At 47.6% G+C, this 13318-nt stretch overlaps 1 protein-coding gene across 6 annotated transcripts in view; it reads right to left on the minus strand.

Moving 5' to 3' along the window:
* The window catches only part of Fam178b (family with sequence similarity 178 member B), a 112579-nt gene that overhangs the window by 63005 nt on the left and 36256 nt on the right, over window positions 1-13318 (minus strand). For all 6 annotated transcript variants that reach the window (XM_069988461.1, XM_069988462.1, XM_069988463.1 and 3 more), the window contains 2 exons: window positions 9970-10075; window positions 6488-6572 (listed from right to left, as the gene is read on the minus strand). In XM_069988461.1, the coding sequence (XP_069844562.1) occupies window positions 6488-6572; window positions 9970-10075 (191 nt within the window). The remainder of the gene's footprint in view (window positions 1-6487; window positions 6573-9969; window positions 10076-13318) is intronic.

Consider the following 13318-nt stretch of genomic DNA (forward strand, 5'->3'; position numbering starts at 1 on the left):
CCATGTTCATGGACTACAAGACTTATTATTAAGATGGCACTGTGGTTTGTACCTAGCACATGTCTCCCTGGGTCCATAATGGAAACTTAATAGTCCCTAGTGCCACCATGTAGACAGGGGACTGATTAAGTCACGAGGGCAAAGCTCACATGATGGACAGCTTTGCTCCTATGAGAATGAGTTATTCCAAAAGTAGGCTCTGGATAAGGAATGAATCCAGCCTCCCCCCCTTTTTTTTGTTGGTCTTGGGGCTTGAACTCTGGGCTTGGGCATTGTCTCTGAGCTCTTCAGCTCAAGGCAAGTGCTCTTATCACTTGAATCACAGTGCCACTTCCAGTTTTCTGATGGCTAATTGGAGATAAGAGTCTCATGGACATTCCGCCCAGGCTGGCTTTGAACCATCCTCAAATCTCAGCCTCTTGAGTAGCTAGGATTACAGGTGTGAGCCACTGGCACACAGCAAATTAAATGTTTTTAATAAAAAGAATTGTGTGTGTGTGTGTGTGTGTGTGTGTATGTGTGTGTGTGTGTGTGTGTGTGTGTGTGTGTGTGTGTGTGTGTGTGTGTGTGTGTGTGTGTGCCAGTCCTGGGGCTTGAACACAAGTTCTATGCCCTGTCTCTTAGCTTTTTTTCACTCAAGGTTAGCTCTCTACCACTTGAGCCACAGATCTACTTGTGGCTTTTTGCTGGCTATATGGATGTAAGAATCTCATGAATTTTCGTGCTTCAACTGCGACCCTCAAATCTCAGCCTGCTGAAATAGCTAGAGCTTGAACTCAGAGTATGCGTGTTGCTGTTGGCGCTTTCTTTGCTCAATGCTGGCACCCTACCACTAGAACCAGGGCCCCACTTATAGCTTTTCTGATGCTTAAATGGAGATGAGAGTCTCAACTACTTTTTTGCCCAGCCGGCATGGAAATGTGATCCTTAGACCTCAGCCTCCAGATTAGCTAGGATTATAATAAGTATGAGCCACCAGTGCTGGGCTAGGCTAAAACTTTTTTTTTTTTTTTTTTTTTTTGGTACTGAACTCAGAGTTTCTTGTACTTGCTTAGCTTTATTTTGCTCAAGATTGGTGTTCTAGGGCTGGGAAGGTGGCTCAGTGGTAGAGCCCTTGCCTTGCATGCCTGAGGCCCTGGGTTCGATTCCTCAGCACCACATAAGCAAACAGAAAAAAGCCAGAAGTGGCGCTGTGGCTCAAGTGGTAGAGTGCTAGCCTTGAGCTGAAGAGCTGAGGGACAGCGCCCAGGCCCAGAGTTCAGGCCTCATGACCGGACCCCCCCCCAAAAAAAAAAAAAAAAAGATTGGTGTTCTATCACTTGAGCCACAACTCCACTGCTGACTCTTTGCTGGTTATTTAAAGGTAAGAGTTTCTTGGATTTGTGTAAACTAGCTTTGAATCTTGAATCTCAGATCTCAGCTCCTGAGTAGCAAAGATTAGAGGCATGAGTCACAAGTACACAGATAAATTGTATCTTAAAGGAAAACAAACAAAACAACAATTACATCCTAGTCTCACCAAACATTAATAGAGCTTCACCTTACCAGGCCAGACCCCTACTATTCCCTGAGATCTGACACAACTTTCAGTCTTATTTCCTACTCAATCTTTGTTTGTTTGCAACGCTGGGGATTGAACTCAGAGCCTCCTAGCTCTATCACTTGAGTCCCAGCCCCCAATCCCTTTGTTTCTTAGTTTGTTCCTCAAAGGGAGATTCATACTACCTCTTTGCTCAGCTTGGCCTAGGACAGTGATCCTTCTACCTCTACCTACTGAGTAGCTGGGACCATAGGCATATATTACCACACCCCATTTTTTGTTTACTTTTTCAGTTCTGGGAGTTGAATCCAGGGCTGTGTGAGTGCTGAACATGGATTAGCACTAAGCTGCTCCCCCCTCAACCTAGTCTATACCCCCTTTTATTATTTTTTTCTTTTCAGGGTGTGGAAACTAGGGATTGAAAACTGGCAAGTGTTGTAGCAAGCAGTGCCAGGCCCACAGACCTTTTAGGGAAGCTCTGTTCTCCCTTCTTCTTGCCTTTGTTATTGTTGTTTTAACTCAATTAGTTCCAAGTGCAGATTTCACATAAACATCCTTATTTGGCTGTGGCAGATTCTGCTGGCTGCCTCTGGGACAACCATGCGCCCTTTTCTGGGAAGGGAACCCTGGTTTTGTGTTGGTATCTGAACAGGGAGACAAGTCCCCGCTTCTTTACCTCCTCCCTCCTTCAGGAGAAGAATCACTATACTCCCCCTGCCTTTGCAGAGACTGGTCTAGTCAGAGCTTTGAGCCTCCGGCAACAGAAACAGTGCTATGTCATCAGGAAGTCGGTTTAGTACTGCTGGAGGCCACCTTACCAGAAGGCTAATAATAATAAGCCAGGGCTCCCGGGCACCTCACTTTTCCAGTCCTCTGCGAGGAAGGAAGGCCAGGATTGTCATCACCAAGTGTTTCCTTTTGTGCTGGAAAAGAAAACCCTCCAAGGTCCAGAATTTATTATTTCTTTATTCACTCCCAATAAATGAACACTATTGTTCTGAGTCCCTCATGTAATGAATTAAATAACCCAGATGTTTGAATTACAGACAAGGATGAAAAGCAGCTGTTATGGCAGCTATGCTCATAGTGATAAAGAAAAAAATGGAGCTGTCCCTTAGTATGGAAAAGGGTGGTTGGTTCCAGGATCCTCTGTAAAGGAGCAAGATCTGAGGACACACAAGTCCTCGTGGTATTTGTATATCATCTGTGCAACCTTCTCATGTTCTTTAAGTCATCTCTATATTACTTCTGATACCTAATACAATGCCAAGGTTATATAAATAGTTGTTATACTGTATTGTTTACAAAATCAGTCAAAAACGAAAACTTGAAATATCTGAAAGTAGGCTGGGAAACTGAGTTTCATTGCTTCTGATCTGGAGGAGGAAGAATTCAAGAGATTGGAAATCCTTCAGAGGTAGCGAGGGTGTTTAGAGGACACCAACATCAGAAAACATGGAAGGGCTGTGAAGGTGGCTCAGTGGTAGAGCGCTTGCCTTGCATGCATGAGGCCCTGGGTTCAATTCCTCAGCACCACAGAAAAAAACTGCAAGTGGTACTGTGGCTCAAGTGGTAGAGCTCTAGCTTTGAGCTGAAGAGCTGAGGGACAGCGCTCAGGCCCTGAGTCCAGGCCCCACGACTGACAAAAAAGAAAAGGAAATTAAGAAAGAGAGGAAGAAAGAGAGGAAGGAAGAAAATATGGCAAATATCCAGTGAAAGAGTATCCTGATAGCAATAATAAAGAAAAGTATGAAAAGCAATGACTCTTATGCCTCATTTTTTCCTTGCTGTCTTGAACTGTGTTGCCTCAGGAAAACAATAGTAATGCTTGGAGCTCTGGCAGCCATTCTACATGGCTGGGGGAAATAATGAAAAGAGCAGTCACAGAAGCCAGAGCCCTGTCACTGCAGATTTGTTATACACTCCATGGTACCACCTACCTCTGGGGCTTCTTGTTATATCAGATGATAAAGCATTCTTCATTGGAAATTTGCTACTTGTAGTCAAAATATATTCTAATTAAACATGTGTAGAAAATGGAAAATCTTGTGATGCCAAATTTGCATTTACCATACCAAAACGGGTAGATGGCCACTTTAGACAGGTAGGAGCTATGTCCGAGCCTGCTTCCTCCCTGCAGGCAATTGGGTTTGCAACCTTTGTCCTGCATATTTTCCAGAGATGTCTCAACTGTTCCTCTCCCAGCTTCCTGAAGGCCAGCCCTACTCAGCCACCTTTTTTTTTTTTTTTTTTCCAGTACTGGGGTTTGAACTAGGGGCCTCATGCCTACCTTATTTACTTACTCAGCTGGTTCTTGATTACTTAAGTCATGCCTTTTAGCTTTTTGCTGGTTATTCTGGAGATAGAGTTTTGTGGACTTTCCTGTTGGGGCTGGCCTCAGACCAAAATCCTCTAGATCTCAGCCTCTGAGCAGTTAGGATCACAGGCATAAGCCACCAGCACCCTGTTCTTCCTTTCCATCTCTAATGGTAGCTACTCTTGTCATCCCTTCCCCTTGGGCACAGGCCTTCAGAGGATGGGACTGTGTCTCATTCATCCTAGTACCACCTGCTCCAGCCAACAGGGGCTTGGAGACAGGCAATACTCAATACATCTGTGCTGAACAAGTGAGTGAACACTCCCTGAACAATGGCAATGTTCCAGAATATTCCATTCTCCAAGCTTACTAGGAGCTTTACATTGGTTATGTGTGGTGCTTTTCAATGTAGGAAAAGAATTCCTTATCTGATGGTCCCTCCATCCCGTACACCTGAGAATTGTCTATCTGAGTTGCTCAGTCCCTCAGTTTCAGTCACTGCAGGAGCATTCCCATAATAGGGGACACTGATGCTGGTCCCATGCTCCAGGATCTTGACTCAGGGAATGGGCTAGCATAACATCAAGTGAGCTGAGACTATATAATCCCCTCTCCATGACAGTGAGGCATAAGGGAAGAACTGTCAGTTACCAAAAACTCCAGAGAAGGATGAGAGTTCACACATCTCCCTTGTTCTACATCTGTAATCGATCAGGTGACTCAAAAACACACAAACACATGCACACACATATATACACATATCTTGGATACAGATGAAAGGCAGGACAAAGTTCTGCTGTCCCCAAAGACATGCTAAGAGCACCTGGGCTGAAGGACAGCCCCAAGGAACACGGCTTGCTCTTGTGTCTGTCCAGGATCTAATTTGCCCTTAGAAATGCATCCTGAGCCTGGGTGAAGCTCAGCTATGGAGCATGTGCTCAGCATGCGCAAGGCTGCTGCACCCAGACCACTTACTCATTCCTAGGTGTGTAGGGCAGCAGCAGCAGCAGCAAGTGTACTGTCATGAATACTGTCTTCCCAAGGTGAAGCTCCCTATATCCCTCCCCCAGACCCTGGCAGCCACCATTCCATGATTAATGTATGAATTTCACTATTTGAGGGAGCTTATGCATGTGGAATCAGATTTGCTCTGACTTATTTCACTTAGCACAAAATTCACAGGGTTCATCCATGATGCAGCATGTGTCAGAAGCTCTTTCCTTTTGAGGGTTGAATCATATTCTGTCATGTGTGCATATTGTATTTTGTTTATCCATTCATCTGTCAATGAATTGATTTCTACCTTTGGTGAATAATGCTGTTATGAACGTAAGTGTGTTCAGGTCTCTGCTGCAGTTCTTTTGGAGATCTGGCTCTGATTTTTCCCAAATCAGTGAGGATATTGACCTCAGGCATGGAATTCTCTAGGCCAGGCTCTATTCCACTGAGAACAGGACAGAACCCAAGGGTGGACTCTTAGGTATTGTCCACTAGTTAGAGATGAGCTGACCAGGAGTCCTGTAGGGGGCTGTTTCATGGCCCCTGCTGACAGAGGGTGAATCAGGGGCAATGTGGCAAGAGGCCAAGAGCAGGGCGGGGGAGACACATACCACTGTACGGAGGAGAAGCACTGACAAGAAGGCTTCTGTTCTCCAAAGGGCAGGCATGCTGCATAGGCGGCCCCAGGGGCCCAAAAGGGCAATGTGGGCTTCAGGGGCAGAGGTTAGGAAAAGGAAGAGCATGTTGTAGGACTGTGCTGCTCAGAAGAGTTGGTGAGCGTGGCCCACAGGCCATCTAGAACTCTCTAATTTGATTGATGGCTCCCAATTCAGCCAGCCCCCGAGCAGAACACAATACAGGAAGGCAGAGGGCTGAAAGCTCATAGTTTGTGCCCACAATTATGGCCCTCAGAGCTACACTTGCATGCTTCTGCCCTAGGGTGGGAAGACCCTGTCTAGACAAAGGAAGGGTCCAGCTACCCATGAATCCCTCTCACCTCTGCTCTAAGCAACTTTCGAGTTGTCACATTATATTTTTTGATGTTGATCTGTTCATGCACTGAATAAGTTCAGCCACTAGGGAGAAATTAACTGCTCCTGTGGAACTCTGAGTTAAACACAACCACGTAAATGCCATGGTGAAGGTACAGACTCAAGGTTCACTCCAGACCAGACCAAAGTCAGGGATACTGATAATGTCCAATGGGCTAAGGACAGTTGTTGCTGGGGGTCAGCTTTGAGGCCCTTCCCCTTGGTGACTCCAACCCAAGGTACTACCTCATATGAGCTCTGAGGAGGACCCTGGAGGCAAGCTATCCCCTCACACTCCTTGCCAGCCTCATTCTGAACTCACCTTCCCAGACTGCTTCTAGACTGCTTGGGGATCCCAAGAGTCTGTGAGGTCAGCCTGAGTTGCCACGGTGACCTGGACCTGAGGCCAGATAGAGGTGCCAAGGAGCCTGTCAGCTCAGCTTTTTACTAACACTGGAGCCAGAGCCAAAGATGCATGGCCTGATGTCTCCACTCTGGGTGATGCCATGTCCTGCATACTAAGCTCTAGAGGGATTGAGAACCACGCTTGATATACAAGCTTAAGAGCTGGACTGCTCCACCCTGTACCTCAGGACCTACCTGACTGACAGAAGAGCCCATCCATACTGAGATCCCAAAGGAGACCAAAAGCTTTTGAAGAAGTTTCTGGAGGCCATGTTAGCAGCTAGAAAGAAAGAAAAAATATTAAATAAAGGTTCTTTCTATGGAATATATGCATGCATATATACAAATGAATACATTTATGTGTATGTATTTATACATATATATATAACATTTATATGTGTGTATATACACACACACACACACATATATATAGCTATTAATTAAAAATGAATTCAACCGGGGCTGGGGGTTTAGCCCAGCGGAAGGGCGCCCGCCCGGCGCACGCAAGGTCCTGGGTTCAGTCCTCAGCCCTGGGAAAAAAAAAAAAAAAAAAAGACAAAAAAGCTAAAAATGAATTCAACCATGTGGTAGAAGGGTACTGTCATGATCATCGCTTTACAAAAGAGGAATGACAGGCAGCTCTGGGGTTGCACAGCAGGAAGCACTTGAGGATTCAAGCCTAGATAGTGAGCGTGACTTGAAGTCTGCTACCATTTCCTGTGGTCACAGCCATGCCCCTACCACCAGGCCAGGGGCCAGTATAGGGACGGGAAAGGGCTTTCAAGCACTGACCAGTCAGCTGGATAATCAGTGTTGACCCCATTAATGATCCTCCCATCATTTCCAGGAAAATGCCTTAATTTACAGTCATCTGAAACCACTGGGCTAGAAGGTCCTTGGTACCTGAGCAGATTCTTGGAAAACTAGAGGGGTGGTCACCAACCCACCTCAGTTACTTTTTTTTGGGGGGGGGTCCGGTCGTGGGGCCTGAACTCTGGGCCTGGGCGCTGTCCCTCAGCTCTTCAGCTCAAGGCTAGCACTCTATCACTTGAGCCACAGTGCCACTTCTGGCTTTTTTCTTATGTGGTACTGAGGAATCAAATCCAGGGCCTCGAGCATGCAAGGCAAGTGCTCTACCACTGAGCCACCTTCCCAGCCCCCTCAGTTACTTTTTAAATGCTCCTTAAGGGTTGTACCCTGGAGGGGGTATAACATGGAGATGAATAGTGGGATAGCACTTACCCACAGTGCCAGCTGGGAATACTTGGACGAAGTCATGTCTCAGTAGCAGGGCTCCTACCCATTGTTGGTCATGCTAAGCATTACCCACCTACTCCTGAGAATGCTGGGTAGGGGGGCAGGGACACACCTGCTTTGGGGGACTAAGCATTGTTGTGTCCCTCTCTAAGTCTGCCTCCAATAACTGGCTGATGCTGGGTTCCAAGAGTCTGGACCCTTTGCCTCAACTAGGATAACTCTAAAGTCACTGGTTCTAGTATACTTCTCCCTCCAACAGTGACTCACTGCAACCCAGGCAGTCTCAGTCTGCAAAGAAATCTTTGCCTCAGAGTCCATAACTCTGCCTCTCTCCTCTATTCCTAACTTCTTGTCACTTTTTCAGAGTTTAATGTTTTAAAGTCTACCTCGTTTTGTCCAACATCCCTGGCAAGGCCCACCAGCAGGTGCACACAAAGCATCAGTGACCAGCATCGAGGCCAGAGCCTGTCCATCCAGACCCCCCAGCATGTCCACCAAAGCACCCGGCGAACAGAGTCCCAGGAGAAGGAGGAGGCACAGGACCCAGTCACCATGAGGATCTCCTTTCCAGTGGCACAGCCAAGTTATCAGGGTTAGTGAGACCTCACTGTCCCAGCCCATAGCACCCAGAATAGACCTCAGGTATATATGCAGCTCCAGCAGCCCTGTGGCCTGTATACTTAGCTGCCTTTCATTGGAGCAGTCCACTTGGCCCATTTTAAGTTAAGTACATTCTCCTTTTTTGGGGATTCAGGTTTAGGAATGACACCCTGGCCTAAGAAGGAGACAGAAGTGGAGAACTGTCCAAGAATCCTGGTCCTTCTGCCTTCCTGGCTCCAACTCCTTCCAAGGCCTGGCTGCATCCTTGCCTTGAGCTCCTATGAGCTACCCTGTGGCTTTGTGAGACCCCTCTCCCTGACTGGTGACTTCGAGAAGGCCCTTGGATTTCTGCTTCTCACTGGAGTGCACCTCCCAGAAAGCTTCCAAAATCAAGTGTGTCCCTCACTACTCTGGCTTCAGTAGAGGACTGAAGGAGCTTGTTTTTCCTTCCTGTAGTATAACCTGGAACCTCTGTGTTGACATCATTTCTTGAGGACCATGCCCAGGCCCTACCAAAGCCAGAGCTATAGGGGGACCCTCAGGACAAGGCAGCTTACAGAACTTATCATTTAACCTCCACATTGGATAACTGGCTCCAGCATACAGAGATGATACTGATTTGCTCAAAGCAACAGTAATAAGTGGCAGGACCAGAGCTAGCGTCTGGTTTGTCCAGCTTCAGGGCTAGGTCCCCAGCTCTTTTCCCCTGTGGGGATCTTTCCTCCCAGTCTGAAGGATGAAGGAAAAGAGACAAGGAGGACTCACCCATACCACTTAGGGTTGGGGTTTTGGAACCTTGTGGAGACAAGAGCCACCAGCAGGGCGGGTACTCCATGCCATGTCAGGGTCACACAAGGACCCTCTGTGGGCGATGTCTTAGAGGAGCTCTTTGTGCCTCCCAATGCCTGATTGTGTGTTTTGCCGTACACTGAGCAAGGAGCAGAGAGAAGCTGCCCTGACTAGGGTGGAGAATAAAGGCCCCAGTGTTCCCTGCTCCTTATCCACTGTCCTACCAACCCCAACCCTAGGCCTGGGTGGGGGGCAAGGGCAATAGGCACACACATGGGTCCCAAAAGCCTAGCGTCTTTCTCTGGGCCAGGGCAGAATGTTGTGGATGAGCCCAGAGGGAAGCAGAGAGTTTTGGAGGGCTCTTTCTGGAAGATGGCCAGACAGCAGAGGCTGAGGAGTTCTTTGAATAATCCACCCCACATGGTAGCTCTGATTTACATCTGGGCTCCAGGCCCCAACTGGCAGCACTGGGACCAGCTGGAACTTGTGACCTGCCCATCCCCAGACAGGGACAGCCCTGGGTGAAGGCCAAGGCTACGCTGGCATGCTGGGCCATGCATTCAGACCTAGCATTGGCTCCTGGGCTGTCTGCTTAGCTTCTCACAGTCTCTCTCAGCGCAAAGGTTTCCAGCCCTGGGAGAATGTGTGTTTCCCCCAAGGCAAAATGTTACAGCAGCAGCCAGGAAGGAGGAAATTGGGGCAAAAGCAGCAGCTGCTCTAGGCTTTTCCAGCCCACCTACAACCACAGAGAAGGAAGCAAACACTCATATCCTACAGCACTCTCAACTCTGAATTGATGAGTTCCCAGTTGGCTACTACCAGCTGTGTCACAGAGACCACTGCGTCTCAGGGAGACATAGAGACCAAACAGGCAGGACTGTGTCTTCCTGACTTTGATGTTCCTAACATTAGAGTAAACATTGATGGTCATCAGCCTTCTTCCCCTCCTCTGGGCCTGAGTCAAGCCTCTCAGCTTGCTGACTTGCCTGGACTATTAGGCTGCACGGCTCCCGCCACCTAGTGGTTCTCACCTGGAACAGCCACTGGAGCAGAGGCACTGAGCAGTCAGAGGCGTGCAGGTAGAGGTTGTGCAGGAGGCCATTGTGAAGGAAGCAGAGCTGCTGGTCTGGCGGGGAGCTGTGGGACGGAGAGGCCAGGTTAGGGCAGGGTCTATACTAGAAGCACTTCAGCCTTGTGCAGTGGGACTCGGTACAACTGTCTCAGTGATACCTCAGGAGACTGTCCCATTTCAGCATTATTAGGATGCTGTGAAATAGATGAGAACAAGATGGGCATATGTAGTTTTAGAATCCTCAACATGAACTACCATCAGAAGGAAAAATACCTCAAGACATCATCAGAATTGTCTGCTTTTCCTAGTGCTTTCTGTGAACATACCTCAGGGTGTTTTGTATTTTTTGTTTTCTGTTTTTTTGTTTTCGGTACCAGTCCTGGACTTGAACTTTGGGCTGTCCCTGAGCTTTTGTGCTCTACCACTTGAGCCACAGTTCCACTTCTAGCTTTTTGGTTGTTAAATGATGATAAGGGTCTCAAAGACTTTCCTGCCTGGGCTGGCTTTGAATTGTGATCCTCAGATCAGCAGCCTCCAGAGTGGCTAGGATTACAGGAAAGAGCCACCAGTGCCCAGATCCTCATGATAGCTTTTTTGTTGTTGTTGTTGTTGGTCATGGGGCTTGAACTCTGGGCCTAAACTAAACACTGCTCCTCAGCTCTTCAGCTCAAGGCTAGTGCTTTACCACTTGAGCCACTACGCCACTTCCGTTTTTCTGAGTGATTTGTTGGAATTAAGAGTCTCATGGACTTTCCTGCCTGGGCTGGCTTTTGAACCACGATCCTTAGATCTCAGCCTCCTGAGTAGCTAGGATTACAGGTGTGAGCCACCAGCGCCTGGCTCCTTGTGATGTTTCAAATACATGACTGAGCACATTGTTGCTCTTATCATTTGACAAAGGGAGAAACTAAGGCATCTAGCAGGATCCTGGCCATGTAAAGGGAGATTCCTGGAACCAGGCATCCCAGTTTGGGGCTCTGGGCTACAAGGGGTGGACAGGATTACCACAGGTGCCAGCATCTTGGGTTATGGTTACACAGTGTTTCCGCTCTAACTTGTGTTTTTCTGACACAAAGGGGACACCTGAGAGGATGGAAAATAACAGAAAGGGGCCCAGAGATTCTGGGAAGGAAATACCAATCAACGTTCCATGCAGAAACCACATGAGAGTACCTGTAGTGAGGAGGGATGGTGATCAGGCTGGCCATGTGGCTATAATCATAACCTTCATGTGTGTGTGGGGGGGCGGCGAGGAGATAGATCTCATCAGGCTCCACCCCCTAATGGGAGCTCTCAGAAGCAGACAGCTGGTATGAGAGACCACCTCTTTGACCTATATAAGCCCAGGTCTGCATAAAACAAGGAGTTCTGGCCAAGCAATGGTGGCTTAGGGACATGCTCAGGGACAACACTCAAGCCCTTAGTTCAAGCTCCAGGACTGGAATAAGCAAAAGCAAAAGCAAAAACAAAAACAAGGAGTTCTGTAGTCTGTACAGATGGAGAGCCCCCTCATGGAAGGTAGTTTGGAGGTTAGTTTAGACAACTTCAGAGAGACCAGGTTTGGGATGGATCTCCTACTCTCTGTGCATTTTGTTCCTTTTGTCTAGGGATGGTCCTGAAGAAGGCCAATGTGGGTTCCAGGAAATTAAAAAGTGATACTGTATTTGTTCTTTGTTTTAGTGGCCAAACTCATGCAAAGAACACACAGATAACACTTAATGACTCCAGAAAGAAAAATCTTTGGCCACTTCACTCTCCTCTTCCTTCTTTTGAAAAACGGACATTATACTTTAATCTGCCAGGAACAAAATGCTCTAAAACCAAGATTCTCCTCTGAGCCAAACTGCTGTCTTTTTGAGTATGTACAGGCAATTTACAAATTATGTATCTTTTTCTAAGTCATTTAAATTCAGAGGAGAAAGAGGCTTTGTTCCTAAGGTGGTGAAGTTTATGGCTCTGACACAGATCTTCTTGTGTGCAACAGACACGTGTATACACAGGGCTGCTGCCATACCCGTTCTAACCCGCATGTCTGCTCATATTTATGTGCTTATGGATTGAACCCAAGATACACAGTACAGGTGCATACACTGGAGATGATACCCCAACAAACACCAGTGTGGGAGGCACTTGCACCTCAGGACTCTGCCTGAGGCCATGTGTTGAGGAGGCAGGCACCTCAGGGACTCAGAAGGGGCTCTAGTTCTGGCACTCTTCCTGAAGGGAGGAGGAGGGACTGCCAGTTTCTCAGTGGGGGAATCGACTATACAAGCCCCTGCTGGCTCACAACAACACATATCCAACTGTGGCTCATAAGGAGAAATCCCTACAGTTGCAATGTCTTCCTGTCGCTATCCTGGCCTTGCAGTGCAGTTTCTGCCAGAGGAATGACAGACCTACCTTTGAGTTCATTGATGTTGATTTAATTTGTAAGATGAGGAACAAGAAAGCTGAGAGGGCATCTTCCTGCTTTGCTTTGGAGTAGATGACTTTCAAGGAATTATGGATCGAGAGCTAAGTGAGATGCACAGATGAGCTGTAAGATGGTACATGAGCCAAGTGTGTGCACTCACTGTATGAGGCATGCTGCTGCTCATGGCCCAGGTAACCTGAAGCCTGGCTATGTACAGACACTGCCCTGCCTTTGGGTAGGAAGAAGAGGCTTCACATCAGCAGCCCAGCACCCAAGCAGGAAAGTATGGAGGAAAAGGAAAGATGATAGGAGGTGTGCATGGTGAAAGCACAAAACTGGTAGAATTGGGGCTGGGAAGGTGGCTCTATGGTAGAGTGCTTGCCTTGCATGCATGAGGCCCTGGGTTCGATTCCTCAGCTCCACATCAGCAGAAAAAGCCAGAAATGGTGCTGTGGCTCGAGTGGTAGAGCACTAGCCTTGAGCTGAAGAGCTGAGGGACAGTGCCCAGGCCCAGAGTTCAGGCCCCACAACTAACTAGATAGATAGATAGATAGATAGATAGATAGATAGATAGATAGATAGATAGATAGATAGATAGATAGATAGATAGAATTAGCCGTTGTCAAATTTAAGAACTCTTGTGTTACATTTCCACATCAAGAACAATGGTGTGGGGTCAAGGGGTAACTTTGCCAATGCTGAGGACAAAAGTTATCCTGAGAATGTCAGACGATTCTTATGGAGAAGGGAAGGGTCAGCAGATGCCATACAGGCCAGCTGCTGGCTCCAGAGTCCCCTCCCTGGAAAGTTCCCAAGGAGGCCCTTAGTTGTTACTGGGCACAGCCACAGTCCCAGCACTGCTAATCCCCAGCCATGAGAGCTGTGACAGAGGGCA

The sequence above is a fragment of the Dipodomys merriami genome, unplaced genomic scaffold (genome assembly GCF_024711535.1).
Source record: "Dipodomys merriami isolate MVZ:Mamm:240054 unplaced genomic scaffold, mDipMer1.0.p SCAF_36, whole genome shotgun sequence".
In the NCBI taxonomy this organism is placed as follows: Eukaryota; Metazoa; Chordata; class Mammalia; order Rodentia; family Heteromyidae; genus Dipodomys; species Dipodomys merriami.